Source organism: Nannobrachium achirus, assembly GCF_963921795.1.
Source record: "Nannobrachium achirus genome assembly, chromosome: 18".
NCBI lineage: Eukaryota > Metazoa > Chordata > Actinopteri > Myctophiformes > Myctophidae > Nannobrachium > Nannobrachium achirus.
The window spans coordinates 28,012,186-28,035,878 of record NC_137825.1 but is presented as its reverse complement, the minus strand read 5'-3'; the positions used below and the strand labels follow the sequence as shown (position 1 = coordinate 28,035,878).

Here is a 23,693-nt window from a genome sequence, read left to right as displayed (position 1 = left end):
TCTGCGTGGTCCAGATCCTGGTGCTGGAGCTGAATGACGAGGCAGCGGAGCAGACGGTGGAGGCTAAAGTAGTGGACCTGCTGCAGGGCCAGGAGGGGTTCCGCTGGAAGGTAAGGATTAACTCTGCCAGTCAGACAGAATGATCATGCTGCTAATGGGATACGCTCATCTGATCAATATTATAGAGCAGGGGTCTTCAACGGTTTCAGGCCCCGGACCACTTAGTTGAGAGAGAGAGATGAAGCAGGGACCCCCACAACCTTTCCACAGGGTTCCCACGGTCATGAAATTCCTGGAAATATTTTGAAATTAGAAAAATATTTTTCCAGTACTTGAAAAGTTTTGGAATTGATCAAGGGTCCTTGAAGGTCCTGGAAAAAATAACTATGCATTGTCTTTCGTTATAGATTTTGTTAATACTGAAATGACAAATTAAACATTGGCCAAATTGTCAAATATTAGAGGCAGAAATTGTGAAAATAGCAGATCTACATGCTCACAACGCCGTTGTGAGCATGTAGATCGGCTATTTTCACAATAAAACCGTGTTCTACTAAATTCCTCAACTCTCTTCAAATATGATTATTTCGGGGGTCACGGCCTGAAAAGGTTGAGAACCACTGGCATACACAACCTGTCTTTGGGCATTGCGCATAGGTGTAGCGACTCGTTATTGAGCTGAATTATTGTTATATAGTCCTGGAAATCGGGTTAAATATTCTGGAAAAGTTTTGGAAATTAATTGGTAAAGATGTGTGGGAACCCTGTTTCCATATAGTTTCATTGTTTGACAGCATGTCATCAGTGTAAATTGGATTCATGTCAATTTGTGTTTTCAGATATTCAACCACTTGCATCCACAACCACACCAGCATCAATACTCCCCCCTGTTGAAGACCCTTGATGTAGAGCGTATCTGTGCTGTGGCAATAACATTTTTATCCTCCCCGGTTCAGGGCCACACTCGTCTGGACGTACGAGAAGAGCCTGTGATGTTTCCTCCAGGCTTCCAGCCCTTTGCGCTGGTCCAGTGCCAGCCTCCTGCCGTGGTCACTGCCCTCACACTGCACTCCGAGTGGAAGCTGGTCGCCTTTGGCACCAGCCACGGATTTGGACTGTATGACTACCAACAGAAGAACAACGTCTTTGTCAAGTAAGAAGACGTGTGTGCTTGTACTTTGTAATAACCTGAAGTTCCCTTAAGGATAGAAAACCTAGTGTTCTCTTAAGGATAGAAAGTGGAGGGCAATCACAGGTAATCTTTGGTTGTTACTTTTCAAGAGGCTTTTTTAGGGTTAGGACTTGCGTTTTAATGGTTTGGGTAAAGATTAAGGTTATGCAGTTGGAATGGTAAAGGGTGGAAAATGAATGTAGTCAATGTAAATTAGTCAAAAGTTAAAAATACGTGTGTGTGTGTGTGTGTGTGTGTGTGTGTGTGTGTGTGTGTGTGTGTGTGTGTGTGTGTGTGTGTGTGTGTGTGTGTGTGTGTGTGTGTGTGTGTGTGTGTGTGTGTGTGTGTGTGTGTGTGTGTGTGTGTGTGTGTGTGTGTGTGTCAGATCTATTTGAGTTGCTCTGTGTGAGGAAGATAAGAATACAGGAAATGGACAATAAATGTCTGTATTCCTGAACCTGCCTATGCATGTCTGCCTGCACAAAGTATCCATGTTTATTACTCATCATTTTGTAAAGGTGGATAATAAGTCTAAGTTGTATTTATTGTTAAAAGAAGTGTTGAATAGTTCTATATTAGTCAGCAGTCATTGCTATGACAGGTGGCTCCTGTCTCTCCAGTTCTTAGTGAAATTGGAAGTGATGAGACAGAGAAAATGAGCAGACAAAATTGGAACTGAAGCCGATAAATGGGTACTCTCTCCTGATTGGATGAAATTGGCAGCCCATCTGAAGATGTATTTTCTGTTTGATTAAAGAGGCAAGCACTCTATAACAATGATTAGTATCATAATGTAGAGATTTAATGTTTTTAATGCCGTTGGCAAACTTGGCAATTAGTTCAAACACATTATTTGGTCATGCCCTCTTCTCACCATCACCCAAGAGGTTAATAACCTCTACATTGTACGACGCATCTCCCTATCCTCCCTATCCACCAGGCTTAATATACTCACACACACTACATATAAGCATAATGAGCAACAAAGACATCATGGACATCCAAAAAACATTAAGCTAAATTCAAAATAATTGTGATTATTATCACTTGAGTTCTCCATTCTTCATCATACACTACCTCACTGTTTCTCAATGTTGGAGGACCACCAGGGGTCAAAATGGACCCTTTTGGGTCTCCATTTGGGAGTTAAATCAACCCTGAGGATATAGATTGGCCATCAAGATAATATTTTGTGCCAGGGACCCCCATACAAGATTTGTGTTCAAACTTGAAAAATATTCGAAAATCTTTTGAAAACAGCAGATCTACAAGCTCACAAGGTGTCGCTTGTGTGTATAGGTTTAAGTGGTTAAACAGATTTGAATGTGTTAACTGGTTTTGCTGGGGACCCACTCAAACCCTCAAGTTGTCTCAACGACCCCTTGGGATCTCTGGACTCTACTTTGGGAAACGATGGAACGATAAAATGTAAGATGTTGTGAAAACACTGCTCTGCCTCTTCCATAGGTGTACCCTGAACCCCAGTGACCAGCTGGCCATGGAGGGTCCTCTGTCCAGAGTGAAGAGCATTAAGAAGTCTCTCCGGCAGTCCTTCAGGCGGATCCGTCGCAGCAGAGTGTCCCTAAGGAAACACCATGTCAACAACGCCGCCAAGGTAAACACATGGATCAAAGTTCTCTGTTGCCACGACTGATTTCAGTCATTTGGAATTACATAGAAGCCAGCATGTTTTCTATTATAGATGCATGTCGCACACCAGAAATAGCCAATCTACTGCACAAGATCACAGTGATGTTGTGAGCTTGTAGATGGGCTATTTTAGGTTATACCGGCCTAATATGCCTTTGGCATCTTGTTAAACAATATCTCTTTCTCCCTCTGATGGATTTCTTTCTCCTCCCTCTGACCGGCTGCTCTTTCTGTTTAGCTCCAGGAAGCCAACGCACGTCTAGAAGCTGAGCTAGCAGAGATGGAGCTGGCTCCGGTCCAGAGGAAGATAGAAGCACGCTCCTCGGACGACTCCTTCACCGGCCTTGTGCGCACACTATACTTCGCAGACACCTTCCTCTCAGACAGTAAGTTTACCTTTCACAACCCCCCACGTTATCATTAGGGCCTTTTTTATGTATTATTTGTTGCAAATATCTTAATATGTATTGTGGCATGGGAGGTTGATTCCTTATCACCCCTAAAGGTCTGAAGATGATTTCTGCCAGATGTGTTAACCACTTGGCCCAACTAAGTACACTAACAGTCTAGGGTCTAAGTATAGCCACCTGGGGGCTCGCCAAACCTCTTTGCGCAAAATGGACGATGTACAAGCTCACAACGTGTTACGCCACACTGTGAGATTGTAGATCTGCGATCTTCACCTCGCCCCAGAATGCTTTGAGGCACATTCCGCTGATGTTTCCCGCTCTTCCCCCAGGCAACCACAACACACCCTCCCTGTGGGCAGGGACCAACGGCGGATGTGTGTTTGCCTACATGCTCCGGCTTCCACCTGTAGAGCGTCGAGCAGATGACCCTATCAGCGCACACCCCGGTGAGAACCATGCAGACCCAAACAGTTTGGAGTCGTTGGCACGTCGACATACAAAGTGTTTGCCAACTCCAACAATGGGCCTTTGATAAAAAAAGGAACACACTTGATTACATCTAAGTCTTACACCCTTTCCCCCTTGCTTCCTGTCCTTTCTTCCTCTCGTTTCCTCTGCCTCTCTCTCTCTCTCCCTCTCCCTCTCCCTCTCTCTCTCTCTCTCTCTCTCTCTCTCTCTCTCTCTCTCTCTCTCTCTCTCTCCGTCCTTTCAGCCAAGGAAATCCAGCTAATGCACCGTGCCCCGGTGGTCGGCATTGTGGTGATGGATGGCCATGGCGCTCCTCTCCCTGAACCCCTGGAAGTGGCTCACGACCTGGCCCGCTCGCCCGATATGCAGGGCTCCCACCATCTATTGGTTATATCCGAGGAGCAGTTCAAGGTCAGCAATACAGTACTTCAGGATACTATCCTCTCTTGCACAGCCAACACTTAACATGGACACACTCGCAGCATATATGCACACACAAAGGAACCATAGGAACCGTTGTTGTAGACTACAGCATTACATTAATTTCAATCATCCTACAGGAAATTGCAATATTGCAGTTGTCAAAATACAATCTCGGTAAAAAATAAGTCCAAAGGTTCAGAGTTAGAATAATAGAAATGATATCCTCACAGAAAGAATGCAATAATAATTGATTGTGGCAATCGCAAAACCAAGACAAGTTATAAGTTGATCAAATCTTCTAAATGTATCCACAAACACCAATAATTGCTGACCCCATTTCCTTCTGTGCATGTCTAGGTGTTCACTTTGCCAAAAGTCAGTGCCAAGATGAAGCTGAAGCTGACGGCCATCGACGGCTCCCGTGTGCGGCGGGTGGGTGTGGCCTGGTTCGGCAGCAGTCGGACGGAGGACTATGGGGAGAGCGGCCTGGTGGTCCTCACCAACCAAGGGGACGTCCATGTGATCTCACTGCCGGGCGTCAAGATGCAAGTGCAGTACCCTTGTATCCGCCGCGAGGACGTCAGTGGCATCGCCTCCTGTGTTTTCACCAAGCACGGACAGGGTAAGAAAGGCTTGTCCGGGACACGCAGTCTGAAGCCCCATATAAACTTGACGGCATGAGTGTTGCTCGCTAGAAATAACTTATTTACAAGCTAGCGACGTTACAAGACGCACCCTTAGTGTTAAAATCTGTGGTTTTCAATAGCGGTTTTCCTGTATGACAAAGTATAAATTAGACTTAAGGCTCCTCTTACCTTAGTTTCTAAAGAGAGTTCACCCCAAACTAGAAATGACAACAGACATTATATATCAGGTTGCACTTGTCGTTTTAGTTTCTTAAAGAGAGTTCACTCCAAACTAGAAATGACATCAGACATTATATATCAGGTTGCACTTGTCGTTTTAGTTTCTTAAAGAGAGTTCACTCCAAACTAGAAATGACATCAGACATTATATATCAGGTTTCACTTGTCGTTTTCTGTAGCATAACAAATAATAAATTACACCAAAAGCGACTTTTGCACTTGTGTATTGGCTGTTAGAACAGGATGGAACTTATTGTCACATAAACACCACGCAGTGAAGTTTTATATCACAGCCCCATATTATGACTTTCTTTTTATGACGCCACCCCCTCCTGTCCTAAGTAAATCGTTAATGAACAGCTTAAATCAGTTTGCCTCTGCTCAGTCTGTGTAAATGTCATTCCTGGGTTCATGTGGATTACTTGAAGTGATCAACAGAGCATCGATCCCATAGCCTGGGGGAGCGTAACGGTGACGACAGACAGGACATTGTTGAGAAGACATTGATAGCCCTCTTTGGCTACAGCGCCAGCCAATGTGGAGAAAGGGTTGACCCTGGCCAAAGAGTCCCCACATTATTGCCTTAGGAATTATTGCCTTAGGAATGCAACAAAAACGAATAAGTGCTTTCTCTGGTATTGACTTATTCTGAATGAACACTCCTCAGGCTTCTACCTGATCTCTCCGTCTGAGTTTGAGCGCTTCTCTCTGTCCGCACGCTGCCTTGTGGAGCCGCGGTCCCTTGTGGAAGTGCCGCCTCTTTCACCCACCTCCACCCAACACAGAGCACAGCCTGACGGGGCGTCTGCAGACCACAGGTTCACACATGCATACATATTACATAATACTTTATTTGCTTACGTTTCTTACTCATTCAGAAACTAGTTTATTTCTGTACTGATCAACTCTTGTTTTTTTTTGTGTCATTCCAGAAATGCCAGAAGGGACAGTGATGATGCAGGTAAAAGAGAATGTTGTGAGACGATAAATGAAAAACTCCACGACATGCTCAAATGTGCACGATTCACAATACTACATTCTCTAATGTAGTGCGCCCTTGTTGTCAACTAGCTGTTTGCTTGTGCTAATATGCAATATACCTGTCTTGTTTGTACACACACTCCCTTTGTATGTGCCTGTGTGTACTGATGTGCTGACTGCCTGCCTACTGCCTGTGTTCCAGAAAGCGCTGCTAGACGTGTTATGGAGCATGCTTTGCTGAATGACGAGAGTGAGTACTCGGGGAGAGATGGACAAAGAGAGAGACGTATTAGATCATACAGTTAAAGAGAGCGATCATATTAGATCATACAGTTAAAGAGAGATCATATTTGACACTGGCATCTCAATTATTCAAACCCTGAAAATATAGCTTGAGTTACCCATAGTAGTGCAATGTTTGCTGCCAGCTGACTACCGGTATGTCAGCTTTCTGTGTTGTCATGACACCCATTGTGATAACGGACACACCTACTGTAAAATCTGCATTGTGCAAGCTCAGAACCTGTGCTGTATGTTTTCAAGCTCAGAACCTGTATGTTTTGTCAAATGCCAAACCATCATTCCTTTGCATGATTCAAATAACCTCCCTACTAAACATGGTTCACTGAATGCTGTTTGATATCGTCACGTCACTTAACACGGTTGATTTGCACGAGAACTAAACTGTTTAACAAAGTTGCTAAAAGTGTGTGGTTTTGTTTCATTGCAGAGGTACTTGAGGAAATCCAGAAGTCATTAGAAGGAGACCAGACGTAAGTATGGGGCCTCCCACACCTCAAGATCACATTTTATCTTAACACATTCATTGTTGGGTATTAATTAAATAATAACCGCTACCTCTGCCAGCGCTTTTACCGTATATTTTATCTTTTGAGATCCACAGAGTATTATTTATTTCCAACTTGGATTTAAAATAGGATGTGATGTTAGACAGACTCTTCTTTCTTCTTTCCCCTGGAAAAATAACATTGTAACCGCTATCTTCCGTTCTAAAGTTATGGGTAGTTGAATATAGCATGTTTATAGCTAAAACGCAACCTGGGGAAATAAATCAGAGATAAATGCAGTTTTCTAAATCTGATAAACAGCAGACAGGATAGATTTCTTTTTATAGATTACATAATTTCCAGTGGGATCACTCACGGTTTTTGGAAGAGCGCAGAATCACTGAAAACACGGAAATGGCTTAGATCTACATCAATGGCAGTAAATGTCTTTTGTGTATCATCGTCCATGATGTGTTGAGTAACAACTTGAAGCACAAACCGATGGTCTCAAGCACACATTCATAAAACCTTACTTATACATGGAAATGATGTTATGTCTCTACATTAGGGCTGTGATTTTTACACCCTTAGTGAATTTCCAGCTGTTTATGGTGTGTAGTCTTCTGTAGACAGGGCAGTGCAAATCCTCTGAACCGCCAAGAGATGTGCGTTCCCTTTGCGACATCTTGCCATAGCATGGCATTTTATCAATTACAGGTGTGAGGATTTAACGCAATACCCAAACCCATTTATTTTTAAATTAAAGACATGGAGAGATGAGAGATGGTATGTCCCCTTTCAATGGTGTACTGTATGTCCCCTTTCAAAAGGGACATACACAAGTTAGTCCCCCCCAGGATTTCTGTTGCAAAGACTATATTGTCTTCCAAACCATGCCCATAGTAACTACTTTTTAGAGGATACCTAGTATGGGTGTAAAATGTATTCTCTTCTGCACGGATGGCTGAGAAATTTGCGGAATCACGGATTCCTGGGGGGACTAACCACAGATATAAAGAGCTAGATGCCTCATTCGCCTCTGCAGTTCATTGGAGCGACATGCAACAGTTGTAGTCCGGACATCCTGGAAAAACTAAGGGAACGCTGTCAGTCAAAGTGACTACTGGCCAATCACAGCGCGACTTTTCCGGGACTTATCCAAGGACTACAATTCAATTCAACAGAGCCAGTTCCGATGTTGCGCGGCTCAGCTGTTCTTACAGGCTGTGTACGTAAAGACCCGCCCCCACCTGCCTCTGATTGGCCTAGCAACTTCCCTATGTGTGACGCACGTGGAAGCAATGCACACGTGATTCCCTTAGTCCCTCGATGCACATGCATCAGAGTCGAAGGAGGCGTCTACCTTTCTATGTCTATGGGACTAACGGGTACATACTTGTGACAACATTACCAACTACTCTCCACTCTGGGATTCCCCCCTACGGAACATTCCAGAGGGAACTCGGTGACAAGTCGTGGACTTATGTATCCCATCTGTCTCTTCGCATCCTGCCCACTGTGATGCAAGCTATTCTACATATCTAAATGAATGGATGGTTCAATATGAATAGACACTAGTATTTGTGCGGTACATTTTATTTATGCCATGTTACAAGGCCTTGTGTCCATCTCTAGCCATATTCTTACTAGGGGTTTTCTGTCCACAGAACATTTCTGGAGAATAATGTGAACAGATTAGATGGAGGAGAGGTGCTTAGCAATGGAGGTACGGTAATCAATTTTTCTAAGTTCTGTAATGAAATCATACAACTTATGCCTGATTTATATTTAGTTGCATGCGTTCTCACAGCACATAACACTGTGACAACGCACTGCCATATGTGGTGAGCTTGTTGATTTTTGTGCGCCACAACTGCGCATAACGAGTATGTTGAGTCTGATCTGTTTGAACTTCATAATATCTAGTGATGATTTTTCTTGTTTTCATCTTTTTTTTACTCAGACTGACCGGCACTGGTCTCCTGGCCTATTACATCAACACTACTACTATACTACCACTACTGACCCCTAGCCTCAGACTGACAGCCTGGCTGACTGACTCCAGCCACCCCCCCAAGTGTATTACCAAAGGGCTCTCGTCAGTAGCGCACTAAGAGGACTACGGATGCTATTTGAGACTTGCCCACTGCTTCAGACAGAGGGGGCATGGAGGGACCACCGCCTGTGCCTAGACCAGTCACTGTACCTGCCCCTCAACCCGCTGTGTTCTGCAGCTCCTCACCGACTCAGCCGCCCTACCAATGGCAGCGTGGCTGGTCACCATTTAACCCAAAGCCTCTTAAAACACATTCCTAATTATGTGACCATGAAATCACACAAAGTCAAATGTTCTGATCATGCCAGCGACATACCAGCATCTCAAGCCTGCCATATGCGTGCATCACTTAGTTAGACTTGCTCACTAAAATACTACCCCTTCCCGATTCACCTTTGACCTCACCTGTGGAACTGTGGTCTGTCCAATCACCACCACCCTGCCTCTGTTGCACAGCCTCACTGGCCTTTTATCTCCCCAGATGGACAGAGGTACAGGGAACGGGGGAAACGGAGTCTTGTTTTTATGCTGATGATTGATGTAACTTAATTACTACATGTAATTTGTGCCTGTGTTTTTGTTTTTATTTTTTTATGTTTTTTATCAATTACTGATGAAACCTCAAATCTACACAGACAAACTTATTCAAGGGAAAAAAAAGTTTTCAGAATTATGTTCCAGCATTAAAAAAAAAGTGACACAGGAGCTGTTTTTATATATTAGAAGTTTTTTGTTGTTGTTGTCACAGTCCATGACAGGTTTATTTAGCAGCACCAGGCAGGTACAAACCCACTGCATTTAATTTCTTTCAACATTATGTTGCTAACTTCCCCTCCCGTCCACTCGATAGCATGTTTAGTAAGTTTGTTACCTGCCATAGGTACTTCTCCACCACTGTGGAGCACAAAATGCTGTACTTTTTAGGGGATTGACATTTTATGGGGCTTTGGTTTTTAATTATTTTATGTAAACTTTTTTTTTTTATGCCAGCCATGAATAATGTAATTTAGGAATGTAATTTTAAGATATTGTAGTCAAATGTTTAATATATATGTATATGAATCTGTACCTGTGTTAAACAGTGGGTCTATTTTAACTGGGGTTTGCTGCTATTTAGTCTGATCTTACAAGGAAATATTTTGGTACTGTATCAGAATGCTGGGTATTTTAGCATTTGTGGCCTAGAATATATTTTTGTAGTGAATGATTAAGTCTAAGAACCCTAATTTCTGTTGATTTGTAACTTCACACTACAGTTTCCTGCTGGATGATTATTACATGTTTTTCACAAGAATTCACGTGCCTGTCATTTTTAACATGCATTTCATGCACACGTGCATTAACAAGTCCTTCACTGCAAAGTAAATTAGGATTAGAAATATTACTACATCCACGGTGCTTTTCTGGCTAAAAAGGGGTATAATATTTAAACTGTTGATGGTGGTGTGTACAGAATTTCAATGAAGGTTTATTCTACAAGACCGACCACAGACTTGGTAGGCTCGCTCTAGCGATCGCTGGGTCGTTTGTGGTGAAGTGGGTAAAGAAGGGATCAGTTGTCATACATGCACAGCCAAGAGTTTTGATCATCCATTATGAAATGAGTTGCTTTGTCCACTAATTGCCCCAGCCATAGTGGCTTGACTGAAACATGAGCCGTCTGAAGGACCGTCGTGAGGCTGTGCTGAAGAAAGCCTAATTTATTCTGGAATTTTAAGTATGAATTAAGTTTGGGGGGGCGGGTGATATTTCACATGTTGGGGCCATTTTAACTTATTCCTCTGGCTTTTGTGAACACCCCAGACAGCTAATATATCTTGACTCGGTATTTAGATATTTGTTATTTATTTTAAATGATATATTAATTATAAGTTAAAAAATCAAACCTCGGTTCGAAGTGAAGCGGTGAAATGTTGTTCTATGTGTTCTAGAGCTATGAAATCTGTGTTCTAGATCTATACATTCTGTGTGCTTTAGTTCTATATTTTTATGAATTCTGAAAGATTTTGTCTGGAGGGCCAAATTGTCATGTGAAGCTTGGCCAATCCTCAATTCTGCATGCACGGGACACACAAAGCCACTCCTTGGAAGCGGCTTTCACTGCTTCAAAAAAAGAATTGCCCTCTCAAGCATTAAAATGACAATATTGGTCACCAGAACCAAGGGCGTTAAAATGGTGTTTGTTACAATGGGTTTGTGTGGGAGGCGAGTGAGGTGTGTCTGATAAATTGAATATCAAATATCTAAATACTGAATCAAGCAACTTAGAAATTGTCTGGGGTGCGCACAAAAGCCAGATGAGTCGTTGGATTACTCCGAACAGGCTTGAAAGTGAAATCCATTTACAGTCTGTTACAGAAAGGCAAAATAGAAAGTTGGAAGAACCAGTTGGTGCGCTGATCCTGTGCTCCTTGTGAGTTGCGAGGACGTTGGTTCGAGTTTGTATCACATGTCTTCTGTCTCTATCTGTCCTTAGAATCACGTCTCTGCACTCTGAATCTGAATAAAACTGAAAATGCCTCCACACATTCTAAGAAAAAGGACTATTTGCAAAAATGCAGGTAAATCTTTGGCTTAAAGATGGTGCCCTATAATTATGGTGTCCTTGAACCCTATTTTAATTATGATTATGTAGTAGTATCAAGTGGTTTTCCTTTTTTCCAGCATTCCAGCACACACTGATGCAGAGTTCGAGTTACGTGGGTGCCAGTGGGGTCTTAGCTCCCATAGTTAAAGTCTGGGACCCCATAGTCAACAACCCCCTTTGGGGTCTCTTTTTTTCTAAGTGTGTTTTTTTTTTTTTTTTTTTCTCGTTTTTTTTTTTTTTTTATGTTCCATTGGAAGAATTTATATTATTTATGTTAACTAGATATACTAAATAAACATGTTAGACAGTAAGACTGAACAATGACATCACACCGTTTAATCCTACTATTCATTTTATTATTATAAATCAGGCGCATTTAATGTGGGGTGTGAGTCTTCCTTTACCGTCCGGGTTATAACACACTCGCTGCAATGGTTCCTACCTTTCCCCCAGGGCCGAGGAGGCCCTGGATGCAGACCTACCCAGCTGCGTGGTCTCGCCATGGCCTGGGCATAGGCTAAGCTAGGAACCACAGCATCGAGTCTTTGCACTTCTAGCCACGGCCCGGACGGCAAAGGAAGGCGGACACGCCGGACAGCAACAAAAGACAAAACAACCAAACAAAACAACGCTGTCTTAGCAAGACTGTAGCCTTAGTGTGCCTGTGCCCGTGACAATGTTTTTTTTAGTAAATAAATATGAACCCGACCCGCCTTGTTTTGAGAAAGAAAAATACCCATTTTAGCCGACTTTATGCTACCAGAACGGGAACTTTTGGCTGGATGGCTCAGAGCTCAGATCATCAGATGGAGGAATTGGGAACTGGAGGCTGAGCAATAATGGTGAGTTAATATGAACAGAAAAGACTGCCTGGAGTTGTCAACATAGCCAATGTGAAGCCCGAATTAATATTGTGAAAGGAAAAATATGATTTAATATAGGAAATACCCGTTTTAGCCGACTTTATATCCGCGAAATACCCGATTTAATATGATTTAATATAGGAAAGTACCCGTTTTAGGCGACTTTATATCCGCAATTACCCGCCGATTTTTTTTCGGCGCCGCCAGAATAGGGCTCCCATAGCTCTGTGGGAATAACTCGATCACTGCACTGATGGAATCTTCCTCTCCTACAGGAGGGGGCAAGGCAATGAGTTCTTTCGCCAAACCCTTTCTCTCTCCCCTATCAACACCTATTGTCAGTCACTCCACACACTGCCTCTCACCTTTCGTTCCAGCCATTCACCAGCTGCCCATATGAAATGCTGCAGAGCTGTATGACCTGCCAAATAGAGGTAAATAATTCAGAAGGCACTTTGTGTGCTTGTGCTCGTGCGTGTGTGTATGTGTTCACCTTTGTTGGGTGCATGGGCATATTGTGTGTGTCGTGGGTGTGTGGACATAAACCCTACGCCCATCCTTTGATGGGTGGATATTGTATGTGTACTTGTGTATCGTTAGTTGGTGTGATATCAGCTCGTAGCTGTGTCCCAACCCTCAAGCGAAGCATCCATGTATGTGGTCATTGACACCAGTTCTTGAGGACACATCGGAGCACTTTTCAGACCCCCAGCCATGCCTGTGTTTCACCTGAGAAGACAGGTAAGCTGCACTAAACTCAGATGAGCTCTCAATGCTCAACCCCCAGGGTGTACTGTCTATACAACTGCTTTTGGATGGATGTAAAGATGGCCAATCAATGCCACTTTGATTTGACCTAGAGATAGAACTGTTTGGGGTTACAAAGGGAGAGGAGGAGTTTGTGTTTTCATCCGGCCAAGGAAAGAACTTTTAAAAAGCACTTGTACTCGCATGTTGCTTATGAGCACTTTGGTTTAGTTTCATTGAATGAACACACATTTTTGACACAGTGAAGATACGTTACAGCTGAACATTGCAGGTCTAGAGGATTTGTCTTTGGAAAATTAGGTCAGTAGTGGCTAAACTAGGTCTGACCTGGGTGTATTTAGTCTGAGAACAGGGATCAGGGTCAGCTAAATGAGTGAAACCTTGTCTAGGTGCTGACTGACTGACCGACCCAAGTACCTGGTTTCACTGGGCTTGAAGGACATGACATTCGAACTGCTGCCCTAAGATGTTAAATTGAGTAATGGATCTGTCAAAGTGCATCATAAAAGTGTGTTCATTTAATGTGTGACAGAGATTATGTGCAACATTTGTTTTAAAATGTTGTGATTTAAAATTCACATTCAATAATTTTGTTCTTATAGGTAAAGAATAGATATTTCCAGATATTTCCAACACTGAAGATCTAGCCATGTCTGCTGCCAAATCCCGTAGCAGAGCACATGGCACAAAACAGAAAACACAAGCTGGGAAAAAAGAAATTCAGCAACCGAAAAATGGAACAAAGAATGTCTCAAAAGCATCTCATCCTTCTTCCAAAGTTCCTTCTGGTAAACAAAAAAGTAGGGGGAATTCACCTATTCCAGATAAGAAAGATGAAGCCAAAGATAAAGTTAAGAATAAAAAGGATGAAGAAAATAATAACAGTAGAATAGTACAAGAAAAGAAACCACACAAAGAAACAGGGAAGCAATTGATAAATGGCCGAACTGTGAACAGCAAAGTACAACCCCAGTGTAAGAATGGCAGCTATTCAGAAAATAAGAGAACCAAACTCCAACCGACCCCAAAACCCACTCCAACAAAGTCAAGGAGGATCAATAATAGAACCCCAGCCAAGGCTGTGAACAAGAAAAGAGGCAGGGTGACAGGGTCCTCAGAAAGCGAGGAGGATGAGGAGGAAGGGGAAGAAGAGGAGGAATCTGAGAGTGACGCAGGAAGCTCTGCGGAGGAGCCCGAAGAGGGTGAAAGTAAAGGTGAGAAGGAGGAGGAGGAGCCGTCGTGTAATGAGACTGCTGAGACGCAGGGGAGCGAGGACAGCAGCGAGGAGGAGGCTGAGGTGTCAGACACACAGGGGGACACAGAGAGAGCCATGGAAGAATCCGCGGCAGAGGAGGAATCGCTGAGAGAACTCTCAGATGAAGACGTGGCCAAAAGTGAACCAGAGGAAGTACCTGCCACCGCTGGGGGAGAAGAGGAGGAAGAGGAGGTCAAAAGGTCAGAGGCAACGGACAGTGACGGGAGTGGAGAAAAGGAGATAACTAAAGGAAAGCGGTGTCGACAGTCTACCACTGATAAACCCGGGAGGAATAGGCGACCCAGACAGGCAAGTTCCTCTGGGCCTGCTCAAGGGGGAAAACACAAGATGTTTAAAAAAACAAAGGAAGATAAGCGAGCCGAGAAGGCTGAAAAACAAAGGGCCAAGGCGGAGAAACAGAGGGCGGAAAAGGAAGCAAAGCAAAAAGCAAAGGAAGAAAAAAAGAATAAAAAGAAGTTGCAAAAAGAGGGAAAAGCCTGCGCTGTGCAAGAGGAGACGCAGTCTCCGGGAACGGTGTCTCAAGCCAAGGTTGACACGGCAAAAGGGAAGGCCCAGCTGCTTCAGTTAGCCAACAAAACCAAGAACGTCAATGAGAAGAATGCGCCATTAGAAGATGTGGATGAGGAAGAACAGGATGCTACAACCACGGCATCCAAAGCTGCCATAGGCCAACGAATGATGCTACTCAAAGTCAAAAGTAAAAGCCCCAAAGACGGCCCTGGGCCTGAACCAATGAAAGAGGAGAAAAGGGAAGCAGGAAGTAATGCCAAAGGCCGCGCCCAGAGTCTACTTCTGGGAAAGGCAAAGATGGCCTCTATTCAAAGTAAGACCAATAAGACATCAGAGAAGCCTGCTGAGGATGCATCAGAGAGTGAGGCTGCAGATGGAGGGCCCAACAATATCAAGGAAAGTCTGATAGCACGAAGAAAAAGTGTGACAACTCTTGGCCGGATGTCTGGCTGGATGCAAAGGAAAGTGCCAAAGGGCTTAAATCTGAGGAAAAGGATGTCGGCTTGCGCCAGGGCCATTGGGATCTCCCACTGGCTCTCGCTTCGAGCCGCTAAAAAGAAAGATGGGGGGAAGAAGTCGAAGGGCAACTTCCTCAAGAACAGGATGGCTATGAGAGTTGCCACAAAAAGCAACCTGGTAAGCAAGAAGAGCAAGGGCCCCTCTGATGAGAAGAGTGCTAAAGAAAGACCCATATCCCAGGGGAAGGCAGAAGGGGAATTAGACGAGACAGCTCCAGCTGCAGAGAAAGATCCAGATGCTAAATACGCTGTGGTGCTCCCCAGGATGAACAAACTGGGCCTAGGAAAGATAGCCCAGAAAACCCAGGCAGCTTCTGGCTCAGCGAGCAGCACTGGAACACAAGGCAGTGCCACCACCTCAGAACCCAAACCCCCGAAACCAGGCGCCAGGCTTGTATTGCCCGTTAAACCGGACCTCGGCCTCCTCAAGGCCATCAAGAAACCCACTCCGGGGTTATCAACGTCGAGTGGGGAAGCGGAAAGGAGTCCTGGGCCCGCTGCCAGCACAGCGGCCCCGGGGGGATCGTCTGACACGGAGGACAGGAACAGGAAGACTGCCCTGCATAGTCAAAATGACGTCAGCGTGCTCCAGGCTGCTCGGGGGAGATTGGGCTCCTCCCATCTCAACCTGACAAAGATGTCCCTCTCTGGGGGAGGGGTCATCGCTGGAGCCAGAACGCCAGACCCAGAGAAGGAGCCTGCGCCCAGTAGGAAACCCAGGTCCACTGACAACAAGCCCCCTCAGAATGGTGAGCCAGGGAGGGCGGCGTCAGGGAGGAGGACCTTCTATGAGGAGGATGCAGACAGGGAGGTGGCCCACCTGATGGGTGACAGAGGACAATACGTTACACAGGTGCACTGGGCTGGGAATGCACGGATGAGTGGAGACCCTCAGGTAGGTATCAACTAAACATTCATTTACAGTATGTTTATGTGGAATCCTTATTAAGCAGAGAAAGTACAATCATATTATGTGAAATGCCTGTAAATAATTCAAATGTTTTCTTTGTGTTGTCTTAGTTATCCACTTATTTCCTCCAGTGAATAGCTTTTTAAAAATGAATTCCTCATATTTAATGATTCATATTCAGTGATTTGTGACCACATTCTCCTCCTGGTTGTGTGTGGCTCAGGACTGGCTGCGTGCTGAGAACCTGCTGCCTCACCAGACGGTGGAGAAGCTGACCAAAAGAACCGTGTATGATGATGAGGGCCAGGCCCAAACAGTCCCGGCCCACAACGGCAGAGGCCCATGGGAGTCAGAGGACCCTACCCAGGACATGCTGGAGAGCCGCCTCTACAGCACACAAGTACTGATTAGGGCTGTCACGATTATGACATTTTACATGACGATTAATTGTCTCTCAAATAATTGCGATTAACGATTTAGTTGTGTTTCTGTCATTCACAATTACATTCCTGTTTGGCTTTTAGCCTTTGAAGTTGCACATGGCAGATATGACACAACACTAAATATGAAGAAATGAAGGACATATTTGACAACTTTACACTTTGATACATTGACAGTGGAAATAGCCGATCTAGTAGATCTGCTATGTAGATCTGCTATTTCCACAATTTTGTTTTCATATAAACATTTTTCAACATGTAAACGATTATGGCGATTATCACAAAATAATTCCGATTATGTAAAATAATTGCAATTAGACGATTATGTAATAATTGTGACAGCCCTAGTACTGATGCTGCATGAAAATGAATCTTGCATTGCATGTTTGTTTGCCAGCTTCCAGCTGCTGTGAAAATGTACTCAAAAAGTCATTGTAAAGTGCTTCACATGACATACCATAGCAAGGTTGCATTATCTCCTCTGGACCATTTTAATCCCAGGTGAACTCATTTATGGTGCCGCCTGTTGGTTTGAGTTTCAGCATATCATTATTTCTACATCATCACTTATGGCCAGTGTTTATTGAAGGCCAGAGGACATAAAGGGCTGCAGGCTGCTACTGGTTTATTTATTTCCCAGTCTGTGACAGTACAAAAGAGCATACAACACACTCTAGCATGCTGCTATGAGATTGCACTATATCAGCTATCACACTGTTCCACCACTGCAGGTGGATTGGTTACCTGGCATGGAAAGTTTATGAGTGGACTATTTATCACTATAAGCTCTAAGGGAGAAGCCTCAAGCCAAAAAATAACTTAGCTATAAATCCATTGTTAGCTAAATGGGAAGGTAGCTGTGGAGAACAGGTTATGAGGTTGAACACAGCAGGTTATGGGGTCTATTGTGAATCCTGGTTCTGTTTTAGACAGGGTTCATTGTTGTCTACTCATGCCTTTCCATTCCTCCCTCAGGTGAAGATGCCAGGGAGTGACAGAGCAGTGGAGGTGGACGAGGTAGAGGATCTCTCCCAACTTGAGTGAGTCATATGCACCTGTGTGGAGGGACACGCTCACACGCTCACGCGCATGCACGCACACACACACACACACACACACACACACACACACACACACACACACACACACACACACACACACACACACACACACACACACACACACACACACACACACACACACAGACAATATATACACATATACAGTGTAGTATAAACATAAACGCATGTCTGACCAATGGTCCTTCACTGTATGCTCTGTCTGTCCTCAGAGAAGTTTCCGAGAGTTCTGTGCTTCTGAATCTGAAGAAGAGGTTTCATCGAGACTGTGTTTATGTCAGTTAAGTGTCCTCACCTTTTTACCCTGAATAAAAAAAGGACAATTACCTCTTGTTATCTGTACATGCCTATACAGCAGGGGTTTTCAAACTTTTTTGACTCAGGGCACCCCTGTAAATAACTTTTTCATCCACGGCACCCCTGAATTACACTGTTATTTTTTTTAATCTTACATCCCATCTGAGAAATATCCGTTTCCATCAGAACTGACTGAAAATAAGGTTATACTTGACGTTTAACCACTTGAACCCCAGCATCCCTATTCTGGGGGGAAGGTTCACCAAAAATAGCCGATCTACAAGCTCACAACGCGTCACAACAACGCGTCACAACGTGAGCTTGTAGATCTGCTATTTTTGGTGAAGGGAGTTGCCGTAGATGGAAAAAGAACTCTTCAAGTACAGTGCAAATCAGGTCTGTTTTACTAAGCATAGTGAAGTGATATTGATGTAATGATATTGATGAATTTCAAATATTATCAAATTATCTCGCAGCACCCCTGGACTGGCATCACGGCACCCCAGGGTGCCCCGTCACCCACTTTGAAAACCCCTGCTATACAGTATGTTACGCCACCATCCCTGTGTTGACTGGCTGTATCACATTCCCCTCCTCCTGTCACTCTCAGACATACATAGGAAACATGTTGCTGTCGGTGAACCCCTTTAAGCCTCTGAGTATCTACACAGAGGAACTGAGACAGCGGTACCAAGGCAAAGAGCAGCAGCGCAACCCACCGTGAGCACAAATCCTTCTCTCTGTTCCTTGTTATGAGCTGTAAAATGTCGAGTGTACAGGGTTCCCACGGTCATGAAATTCCTGGAAATATTTTGAAATTAGAAAAATAGTTTTCCAGTACTGGAAACGTTTTGGAATTGATCAAGGGTCCTGGAAGGTCCTGGAAAAAATAGCTATGCATTGTCTTTGGTTATCGATTTTGAACTCTGAAATGACAAATTTAACATTGGCCAAATTGTTAAATATTAGAGGCAGAAATTGTGAAAAGCAGTGGTTCTCAACCTTTCCAGGCTGTGACCCCCCCCCCAAAATAATCATATTTGAACCCTAAATAAGCACTACGTTTTCAGATGGGACACCAATTTCTTTGGAGAACCAATTTATCAGCTTCAAATTTATAGTGACCCTGATTTTTTGTTTCACCACTTCTAATTTCACTTGTTTATCCTGTATCCTATGTGAGTTCTCTCTCATGATTTGATTAAATTGGTATCCAAACCAATATTATTTTTTATTTAAGAGTTGGAGAGACTGGCAGAGAGCCCTGTTACAGAACAAACATTCTATGTTGAGCTGTTGAACACTTATTTTTAACAAAAGAATTTCACTTTAATGATGATGTTTCTAACTTTTTGAAGATCAAAGGGATTAGAAATGTCATAAAGCAGTGATTTATAGTGCTGTGTTTAATGGAGTTTAACAAGATTTTACAACATAAAGAACTGAAGGTGAACATACAAATCCATAGTGTAGAGGTTAAAATGACCATAGCATTATTAGCATACCAACATATGCATGTTAGCATTTGCAAATATATTAGCTTTGCATCACAAGATGTGCTACATAAATTAATTAGAAAATAAATTTCATTGCAATTAGCTAGCCTATATTATACATTTCACATTTGATCAACAATCAGTGAATTCACATTATACTAATTTATTCTCATACTTGTTTATCCACCCATGGAAACTCGGTAGTCAAAGACCTTTAGCAATGTCTGACCAACTGAGCCAAATACCTCCAGCTTGCCTGCCTGAAGAAACAAAGGGGAATTCAGTAGCCTATATGGCAACTTGGATTCCAAGAGTCTCTCCTACCTCCATTGCCAATACTATTGTGGGTGTTTTACTCTCTGTTTTTTCTTCTACAGTCATGTGTATGCCATGGCTGATGTAGCCTTCAACAATTCCCAGAACTCCACTGAAGAACATTGCATTGTTGTAAGGTATTTCGGAGAATCAAAACATTTTCTTGAAACACTTTCGTCCATTATTCCATGTTATCTTGTGCAATATGGTTGTAAGTCTCTATACCCAGGCTGATATAAAACAGGTTTTTCTTTGCAGTGGTCAGAGTGGTTCAGGGAAGACTGAAGCTGCCAAGCTGATCGTTCACTACCTCAGCTCGATGTACCAGGGCAGAAATGACAACCTGCGACAGGTACAGTTACAGTACTGGACCGCTCCTTGGAGAAGACTATGAAACATGACTGTTTCTTAAGCCTCTTAATCCACACATGATGCCCGAACCAAGTGTTAGAATGCATTGGAGATTATTTTTGAATCGTTGTTGTCGGGTGGAAACCTTGTATGTCCAAAACCACTGGTTTTGTATTTATCATTTAAAAAATGTTTCAAAATAGTGAGAATAGCTGATCTACAAGCACACAACGCCTCACACCGCGAGGCCTGGTGTGCTTGTAGATCTGCTATTTTCACTAGATTTGTGTCACAGTCTTGTATGATGAAGCAGCTAGGGCTCTACTTTACAAAGATATGTACCAATTTGAAACTTGGAGATACAAAGTTTCTGCCCGACAGTGACAAGATATTTCTTATTCGTCCATTTCTTTCTATTACTACTTTCTACTAGCCCATGGAGGTTCTTCCTATTCTGGACAGCTTTGGAAATGCCAAGACCATCCTGAACAACAACTCCAGCCGCTTCGGCAAATACCTTCATGTCCACATTCTCCAGTGAGTCCACCCACAATCCCCCATGCCGTTGTGTATTTTGTTATTAACTGCTTATTGAGCTAGATTACATTATTGATTCTTTAGTCACTCCCTCTGAAGACATTGGTTGTTGTGGGTGATTTATGTTTGGACTGAGTGTCTCCTCCTGTCTTGTCATTGGTCGCCAGTGGGGTCGTTGTAGGGACCTCATTGTCAAAATATCTCCTTGAGAAGTCCAGGGTTGTCTTTCAGGTAAAGACTTCGAGTGAGGTGTGCAGTGTCCTCAAAATGGCTGTTGTCGATGGAATGCTGTGCATGAAGTGATGTGGAAAGTAGGTATGGAATCAACCGATGACGCTGACTAGGCCTTGTCTCTCTTTTTCCTTTGTAGGCCAAAGAGGAGAGAAACTACCATGTGTTCTATGAACTGCTGGCTGGTATGAACGAGTGGGATAAACAGGAACTCTATTTGCAGGGAGCAGAGACATACTATTACCTCAACCAGGTGCAATTTTGTTGTCGTTTACAAATCAAGTTCTATCAATATTTGTATTGTCTTATACAGTACAGAGGCCTCTTATCACCCTTTGGGCTTTTCAGATTCTGTGTACTGTTTTTGTATTGTTTTTATATTGTGCTAAATGCGTCAAATCAAATCAAATCAAAACAAATACAGTACATGGCCATGCCTTAGCACTGCATCGAGATTCGAGACCCTCTCCACTGTTCATCATTGTTTCTCTTGTTTCTCTTCCTCTTCTCTTGATCACCATATTTTCCACTTATATCCGTTGCAATTAAATGATCTCTCACACTGTGCGTTGTTGTCTCTGTCAGGGTGGTGCTTGTGAGTTAAAGGGGAAGCAGGATAAGCAAGACTTCCAGCTCTTGGTTCAATGTTTTGAGACAATCGGTCTCCATGCCGAACAAATTTCCACCGTCTGGGCCATCCTGTCTGCCATCCTACAGCTAGGCAACATCTGCTTCAGCTCATACGAGGTGTGTGTATATACATATAGATACAGTGGGCCCTATTATGATCCAGGTCTTATGCCTTATGCCTTAACTTCTTTGCCTTTTTTTACTATTTTGTTTTTGTTTTTTAAATATTTCAAATAGCTGGTCTGCAAGTTCACGACGTGCAGATGTAGATCAGCATTTGAAGTATTTAAAAATGTTTTTCAAAATAGTGATAAAAAGGTAAAGAAGTTAAGGCATAAGACCTGGATCATAATAGGGCCGCGTGTGTGTGTGTGTGTGTGTGTGTGTGTGTGTGTGTGTGTGTGTGTGTGTGTGTGTGTGTGTGTGTAGTGCACGTGCACAGGTGCATGTTACATGCCCCAGTCTAGGGGTACAAGGTTATGCAACATTAGTAAGGCAAAGGGTAGGTGGAAGAAGTATTTTTATTATAACTTCTTATAGGTGAGTATTTAGGGAACAGATTACAAATAATGAATGAATGGAATAACACAAAAGGAACAACTTTAACAATAAATCAAATGAATAACTACCCTGCAAAGAAAAGAAACAATCAAAATGTACTAATCCTAAACTTATATATTAACCACTAAATAACTAAACTAGACCAAATCAAAATTACAGGAGATTACTAAACTAACATAACTACACTATTCTAAACTATCAAAACATGAGCGATTACAAGAAGCAGGCAGTGGTAGCTACGTGTTAGCTGAATGCCACAACCTAGTTGTGGGTTTAAACAAAGTCAAGTTCAAGTTCCCAATGTTCTCAAAGCTCACAAAGTTAAGAATGCTATACGCTAAGCAGTAAGCAGGTTCTACAACGCTAACATGGCAGAGGGAAACTACTACTGAGATTAGCTCCCAAAGCTGCAGCAGCATGTGAGTGACATTATGCAGGTGGACAGCATGTTTCCCCATGGGCAGGGAGAAACAGACTGACGAGGAGCTCTGGGCTGGCAAGGCTTTTGTAGGGAGGCCCCGCAGGTGATTGGACCAGGTGGAATCAGGGTGTAGCTCTCCATCAAGCTCAGCTCACTCAGGTCTCCTCCAAGTTCAGGTCTCGTCTCCTCCCACTCCAACACAAGGCCAAGACCTAAACTGACACTAGTATGAGTATATGTGGACTCCAACCAATATTGGGAACAATAGTAACGTAATACTAAGGATAACTAGAAAATAGTAATATAGAAAAATAGTAAATTACATAGGGATGTAACACCCCCACCCTCAAAATCAAACATCTCCCCTGATGTTTGTATAATTTAAAGGATTTTAAATGTACTGAGTTTAAGAGGATTTACATTGATGTATGAATTTATAAAAGCTTCTTTCAGACCTTTTTAAGTAACCACCTGTTCACAAAATTCGAAAGAGTGAGCCTCAACTACACTCTAGTGAGGGGTTAGGGCTAGGGTTTAAGACTCCCCCTGCACTGATTTGTGTTACCAAAATCCAAAATCTGAGTTAAATCGCTTGACAGAAGCTAATCCAACTAACCGTCAACCAAAGGCTGCCCCGAAAATCTTCATCTTAACTTGTCACCTTAGCAGATTCAACATTTCACAACCGGAGAGTTACTAACATTTAGCACCCACCGTTAGTTGGGTCAAAACGGAACATTTGCGGGTTCAAGAATTCAAGGCCGGTATATATTCAAGAACTTTGTCCATGGACAGAACCTAATCTCTATAACCTAAGAGAAGTAGCCTCGACTACTCTCTAGTGAGGGAACACCTTATTGAGATGCCCCTGCACCTAGTAGTGATACGGTAGTTCTACATCACAGTAGTCAATATCATTACAAAACACAAGACCCCTGAGTAATGCATATTACTACATAACCCCAAGTAGCAACCACCTAACACCGGGTTGGACATACTAAGAGCACCAAAGTCCAACATAATCGAGTAGTGAAGAAATCACCACATACAGAGTAATGTTACCACTACATATACTGTAGCACCCAAGTAA

General features: G+C 43.2%; 2 protein-coding genes across 3 annotated transcripts in view; both read left to right on the top strand.

The window, feature by feature from the left end:
* Positions 1 to 10,077, top strand: part of llgl2 (LLGL scribble cell polarity complex component 2) — a 35,330-nt gene extending 25,253 nt beyond the window's left edge. Inside the window, exons 15-27 of one of the 2 annotated variants that reach the window (XM_080747683.1) lie at positions 15 to 110; positions 957 to 1,153; positions 2,639 to 2,786; positions 3,060 to 3,207; positions 3,561 to 3,677; positions 3,944 to 4,110; positions 4,480 to 4,744; positions 5,656 to 5,806; positions 5,921 to 5,949; positions 6,172 to 6,219; positions 6,700 to 6,742; positions 8,425 to 8,483; positions 8,721 to 10,077. In XM_080747683.1, the coding sequence (XP_080603809.1) occupies positions 15 to 110; positions 957 to 1,153; positions 2,639 to 2,786; positions 3,060 to 3,207; positions 3,561 to 3,677; positions 3,944 to 4,110; positions 4,480 to 4,744; positions 5,656 to 5,806; positions 5,921 to 5,949; positions 6,172 to 6,219; positions 6,700 to 6,742; positions 8,425 to 8,483; positions 8,721 to 8,725 (1,473 nt within the window). In that variant the 3' untranslated portion in view covers positions 8,726 to 10,077. The remainder of the gene's footprint in view (positions 1 to 14; positions 111 to 956; positions 1,154 to 2,638; positions 2,787 to 3,059; positions 3,208 to 3,560; positions 3,678 to 3,943; positions 4,111 to 4,479; positions 4,745 to 5,655; positions 5,807 to 5,920; positions 5,950 to 6,171; positions 6,220 to 6,699; positions 6,743 to 8,424; positions 8,484 to 8,720) is intronic. The other variant, XM_080747684.1, reaches the window with a different exon arrangement.
* A 2,900-nt stretch (positions 10,078 to 12,977) lies between these two features.
* myo15b (myosin XVB) overlaps positions 12,978 to 23,693 on the top strand; it is a gene marked incomplete at its 5' end in the record, with an annotated part of 47,268 nt that continues 36,552 nt past the window's right edge. Inside the window, 12 exons of the mRNA XM_080747327.1 lie at positions 12,978 to 13,004; positions 14,077 to 16,230; positions 16,469 to 16,645; positions 17,661 to 17,725; positions 17,977 to 18,040; positions 18,672 to 18,781; positions 19,935 to 20,009; positions 20,131 to 20,224; positions 20,657 to 20,760; positions 20,928 to 20,991; positions 21,131 to 21,244; positions 21,577 to 21,738. Coding sequence (XP_080603453.1) covers positions 12,978 to 13,004; positions 14,077 to 16,230; positions 16,469 to 16,645; positions 17,661 to 17,725; positions 17,977 to 18,040; positions 18,672 to 18,781; positions 19,935 to 20,009; positions 20,131 to 20,224; positions 20,657 to 20,760; positions 20,928 to 20,991; positions 21,131 to 21,244; positions 21,577 to 21,738 — 3,210 coding nt within the window. The remainder of the gene's footprint in view (positions 13,005 to 14,076; positions 16,231 to 16,468; positions 16,646 to 17,660; positions 17,726 to 17,976; positions 18,041 to 18,671; positions 18,782 to 19,934; positions 20,010 to 20,130; positions 20,225 to 20,656; positions 20,761 to 20,927; positions 20,992 to 21,130; positions 21,245 to 21,576; positions 21,739 to 23,693) is intronic.